The 6098-nt window shown below is 41.9% G+C and overlaps 1 protein-coding gene across 1 annotated transcript in view; it reads left to right on the top strand.

The window, feature by feature from the left end:
• Positions 1 to 4657: 4657 nt before the first annotated feature.
• The window catches only part of LOC113492829, a 143034-nt gene continuing 141593 nt past the window's right edge, over positions 4658 to 6098 (top strand). The window contains exon 1 of the mRNA XM_026870508.1: positions 4658 to 5869. Coding sequence (XP_026726309.1) covers positions 4985 to 5869 — 885 coding nt within the window. The 5' untranslated portion in view covers positions 4658 to 4984. The remainder of the gene's footprint in view (positions 5870 to 6098) is intronic.

Below are 6098 nucleotides of genomic sequence, written 5' to 3'. Positions count from 1 at the left end.
CTTGACACTACATTACCTTATTATTTTACCTTACCCTTCATGTCCTAAGGATTTCAAGTTATTTTAATTTACTTGAGAATACTTGTATATGTTGTATCAAATGGTATTTCGTTTATTTGCAAGTACAAACTCTTTTGTTGATTAAAGAATGTATGAAAGATAAAGTTCGTTGACACCTGTTTTCGCCGACTACCATTATCTTTGTATGTAGCGACTAATTGAATGACTATAATAATTATGTCAACCTGTATGTATAGAACTAACTAGAAGCATGCGGAGGTACGTTATCATATTATTTATGTAATAAACATCTGTCTATTTTTATTTAGGAAGTTATTGAGAGTCAAACGCCTTACTGCGGTTGGTTTAATATTTTTGAGAACCATTATGCATTCACCATCATCCTCTTTAAAGTGGTGTTGGGGTCGGCTTCCAGTCTTACTGAATTGAAAACTGATATCTTCAAGCAATGGCAAGGTCCTTAAACAACACTCAACCGTCAGACTAAAGTTGTCAGAATTTTCTAGATTCTAACTACCTGTACGACTGTCAAAGGCATATAAATAACAGCCGGGATTCACAATATAACTTCCGAAACATTATGAAACTCGTCATGATAAAGCTGGTCACCCATCCACGGACCAACCGTATTAAGAGTAGCTTAACCTATGATCGAGTGCAATTATAAGATACTATTGCAGAAGTCGATCGAGACACAAGCCCCTGAATTTCAGGATCTTTATACAATCATCATCAGCATCTCAGCCTATTTCTGTACAATGTGGAATGCAAATAAAACACTGTGTTGTGAGTTATCACGTATACACGATCATAAAGCAGGCTATATGTTCATGAGTGTCTATACATATTAGAGTTACATAGTGCTTTGTGCGGACCCTATCATTGTCAGGCATTACCCTTTGCAAATATCGACGCTTGCGCTAATAGGGCAAGAGGTTCAGGTCACTTCAGGTGACTCAATAGGTTACAGATCTAGTTTTACCGGCCGCGGTTGGAGGGTGCTTTACACTGCAATTAACTATTGAGCTTTGAAATGATTGTTTCCTAGTAATACCGCACTTTTTAAAATAAATAAGAGCAAGCATAATACCGCAAACCAGTTATCTCAATAAAAAGAGGCATCAACACTTTTACATAGCGGTAAATTTACGGCTTTACCTTACGAGATCTCATTAAACTTACTAATTACTTGTTCAGTTTTATAAGTGAACCTTTTATGAGTTCTTACATCACGAATAATCACAATACTTATGTTTCACGTAGACATACACATGTTAGGCTTTAAGCCTCTTCGAAGCTATTAAACAAATCTCATGATGTAATGGTGTACGACTTCAAATATTACTTAGAAGTAATTCAATTAGTAGGATGACTTTGGAAGGCTTTTGTACGCATCCTTTGGGTATTCTTATAATCAAACAACTTGCTGGACTTACAACGTTAAAAATTAAAAATAATCATTCTTACTCATCAATACTCATTCTTACTCAATAGAGCTCATTTTCACTTTTTAGACACCTAAAAAAATAATTAGAGTGCACAAATCTCAGACCTAACATTTTACAGAAAAGAAGATCTGTAAATAAAGATCTTTAAATGAATGTCTAGACAGATGGGTTGTTTTGAACATCTATCTCCTAGTTCTTCAAACAATTAATCGAAAATTGTAAATCAAAAATTTAAGAACTACAGATTAAAATAAGGTAGAGTCCCTGCTTCTACTACTTGCCACTAAGTCCAAATCTTGCGAACTTTCGCAAATGTTTCTAATCCGACATCTTTAGATGTGTCCGCGACAAATCTGCCTGTTACATGGCGTCCACGTGCGATGCTTATTTGTATTCACGTTTCACTTTTCTCTCGCCATATTAGATATGGTAGAGTCATCCGAGACAATATTACGGCTTGTTTTAGAAATCTATCGAGATACATGGAGTACAGTCAAACAACAATCTTCACAGCATAACTGCATAACTGATAGCATTCTTATGTCATAGGTATAAAGTCGAATTTTCATTACTGTTTCATCCAGCCCACCTTAGCCAGGCTTGAGTATAATGATCTTGATACGCCTAATTCAGAAACTAGTCGTATGTAATGTTCGGTTTATTGAATGCGTTAGATATGGTTTATCTGGAACTATTAATAGTCGTAATATCTAGGCGTTTTCGTAATTCTTAGTAAGTTTTACACCGTCAGAGTCGCGTAATGAATGCGTGTGCGACATATAGTCTGCTATTCCGGTTTAAGTAGAGATGGGATCGATTCGCTTTTCAGAGAATCCAGGGAATGCTACCATAGCCGTGGAAGACCCAGGTGCAACGTGAGTAAAAGTTTTAACATTTCCACTCCAGGCCCGTCATTATCGTATATACCTACAGATTAATAAGTAAGATCGACCAGATTATATTTGCAAGTTAAGTAACCGTCAACAAGAATATTTTTATAGTCGTCTCAGTCCGGAAGCCCAATCCATCTTGTTCTAATTTCTCCATCAAACGGCTACAGCTTCATAACTTTAGCACACTAATAGCAATTTGACGTGTTCATATCAGTTGTAATAACTTACATAATACAAGTGCACTAGTCTTTACGATAGTCGTGTCAATCGGCAACCGAACAGTACCGAGATGTTAAGGTAGAGTCACGCTTTAAATAATTGTTTTATTACTGAATGTTATTGGACGCGGTTGTTATGTAGTTAGACCTGATTTTTGTTAAAATAATGCATATGTGTATCAGGACCTAATGTTATAAAGGCTAAATTAGCTCAACGTTTTCTTGCTTACACGTCTGAGTGTGTATTGTACGTATTATGTGTATTACCATTTATCGTTGTCGTTATATGTCGTTGTAAGAAATTGGTTTAGTAAAGGAGATTTATATAATGTTTTTGTTTTGTAGAGTCTTTTATAATACCTTTTTTTACAAATACTCAAAATCAGCAGTATCCATCCATTTATCTGGACTGCAAACACGAAATAAAGTTGTGATATTTAATAAATAATACAATTTATTATTCTTCTGAGAGAGAATATGGAAAATTTGGACATTTGGGTAAAAATAATGTAGAGTTTTGTTTTAACTTTTAATTATCCAAGTTCAAAAGTGAATATACCCGAATAATTTAGTATTACTCATCTTATTACAAACTTTTAATTGTGTTAAGGTCATTCCACATAGTCTGCGTCACTATATGTGAGAGTTCGGTTGAAGGACTATTCAGACTTCAAGTAAAAACTTTTGCACTGCTAGATACAAATACAAAGGTTTTACCATATAAAAACGAGCTTTTTCATTCCATGTACAAAAACAATGTTATTTCTCAAATGCCTAGTAGTGAAAAAGGAACCTATATTTCATCTTCATCCGTTCTGTTATTATCTCAATGTATCCAAGGATTTCGAAAGCCATCCGTAATCTCTACAGAACCGAGAGAGCTTTATCTCGTTACCAATGTACTGTGTTAGAAATTCTGCCCATTATCATGTAATAACAGTCATCACGAGCTTATCAGACTTTATTATTACCCATTTTCGATATTCAATAGCTATAATGAAAAGTGAAAGTACACGCGCGGAATTATTTAGCGAGCTCGTTTATTATGATATCAGCGAAATCTATTCCGAATTTAAATAAATAGCTCGAATAGTTTGCAGTAACAATGATGTAATTGTTTATGAATATCAATGTTTTATTTCGTGTTGAAAATTCATTTGCTTATGAATCCCGGCTGTTCACCGTTCGGCCAGACAGACGCCGGGAATCGGGTGCAGTGTCGTTGCTTCGTAGAATAATAAAAAAAGTAGGGAGTGTGTAAATAAATACAAGGCGCGTGCTATTTGTGGCGGCAACGCGCGTGCGCGACGCATCGCCCGACGACGCGACCCGCCACAGACTCGCTCGCCACAGATAAGACGTCTCTGGAATTATTACAGTGACGCAGAACTAGCTGCCTACACATGTGTGTTCATAAACAGTTTGAATGAATAGGTAGAGCACAATAAGTAAGACGTGCGACATTCACGTTAGGAGGACGTATTTGCATGTTCTTTTTTAGTATTTAAATCAGATAGATTATCAAATATGTCAGACATAATTGAAGTTAGTACAAAGTATGTAGAGATAATAGAAACAACAAAAGAAAATTAAAGTTTTTTTTAGATTTAAAAGAAGATATAGAAGATATTAAGAATTTTAACTACATTTCTTTCTAATCTTCAATCAAATTATAAACATGTTTTGGCCAGTGAACTAGGTAATTAAAGTTTTCGTGTCTGGTTTACGTATCCTCTGCATATTTATAATCTTTGGTGATTGTCCTCACTGTCGCCCTGCAGCTAACCGCCCAAAATGCATTCCGCCCAAGTAAACTGAGCCCAAGGCGGCATGTCAAACAATCGTTGAGATTAGATATAGATAAAGCTTGATTGATGAAATAATGAAATTTATTCCAGAAATTGTAGAGCTGTCTGTGCTGTTGACATCAAGAAAGGGATTCAGCCGAAGAGAGCATTCCCGTCTGTTCGCTAGTGTCGCATTGTGAATACGACATACAGTTAACTATTATAATGATTAGTGTCAGTGAATGACCAAGGAGGCCGTGTTCGGGAACGGGAACCAGGAGCGGGGCGGGGGAGCGCGCGGGCGGGCCGGCTCCGCGCGGCGCGCCGCAGTCCGCGCGACGTCCCGCTGCCGGCTCGTTGTGTGTCTCGCCGCGCGCTGCTTTCGACACGCGATCGCCTTTGTTTATTGTTGGACGCGCGCTCCTACAGCTGTTTCCAGTGCTGCAACGCGACATACCGCAGTGCTATAATTTACAGTGATTTAGTTATATGAGTGCACTTCTTGTGGTGTTTCTGTGAGCCGTGAGTGTCGATGGGCTTACGGAGTGGCCCTAGAGCTGTCGGTGCGGTGTGTACCTATATCTCTGCCTAGGTCGCGGGCGGTGAGCGGCTCGGCCATGGCGGCCACGGCCCGCCGGGAGATAGACACGGGCGAGGAGGACATAGCCGCCATCGCTAAACAGATTTCTGACCATGCTGAAGCCATATACCAGACCTGGAAGGCGCGCGGCCTTGCACCGACCGAAATATTGTCGTGCAGACCAACGCCGGGACTCAAGCTGGCAGAAAGCCTTAGGACGAAACCCAGGCCCGAACCGAAACCCGAAATAAAACAGAGACCCGATATTAGAAGAGATCATCGTCCGGACGCCGCCCGGGACCAGAGACCGGACGTCCGAAGAGAGCAGAGACCTGACCAAAGACGCGAAAGAGTCGAGCCCGAGGGAGAGACCATAGAGGTGATGCTTCCTCCTGACTTGGTGCCCGAGAGAAACGGCACAGCAGGCGCCGGCGCCGGTGCTCGGCGAGCAGACCCCGCGGCCATGCGGCTAGAGGTCGCGCTGGAGGAGGAGCGCCTGCTGAGGGCTCTGCGCACCGGCGGCGTGGTGGCCGAGCGCACAGCCGAGCGCCCGGACGTGGTTCCGCCGCTGTCGCTGGTGGACTACGCCAAGAGCAGATACCAGGACCGGCTGGAGACCGGGGCCCGCAAGCCGGCGGCCGGCGCCAGTGGCGAGCGGCGCGCCTCGCTGGGCTCGCACGTCACGGAGGCGCGCACCAAGTTCGAGGCGCGAGCCCGCCGCGCGTCCAGCGCCGGCGCCGGCGAGCCCGCCTCCGCCGCGGGAGCGACGCCCGTGCGCCCTTTCCTCACGCGGGGATCGGTCGCTGAGCGGGTGCTTATGTTTGAACGATGTCCCAGTGAAGCCACACTTGAGCTGGCCAAGAGGAAGTCGCCCGCAGCCACAACTTGGCGAGGACCGCACGATGTCATCAATAGAGCACAGGTAGGTGGGCGATGACCTCTTTTGTCGTTATTATGTAGGTAGAGTCGTGGCTTTTAGCACGTAATCCATTCTTCATGGTAAAAAGTGTACTGCATATGGTACATCATACATGTGATCGCATGCGACGTTGGTTGATTTGTGTACCTGTATCTATTGACATCAGTTAGGATAATAAACAGGAACGGCAAGAACACTTTGAAGGGTCAACACCTCGGTTATTTAGTGATAC

The sequence above is a fragment of the Trichoplusia ni genome, chromosome 4 (genome assembly GCF_003590095.1).
Source record: "Trichoplusia ni isolate ovarian cell line Hi5 chromosome 4, tn1, whole genome shotgun sequence".
Classification (NCBI taxonomy): domain Eukaryota; kingdom Metazoa; phylum Arthropoda; class Insecta; order Lepidoptera; family Noctuidae; genus Trichoplusia; species Trichoplusia ni.
Note: the sequence above shows the minus strand (reverse complement) of the source record. Positions and strands in the feature narration are given on the sequence as shown.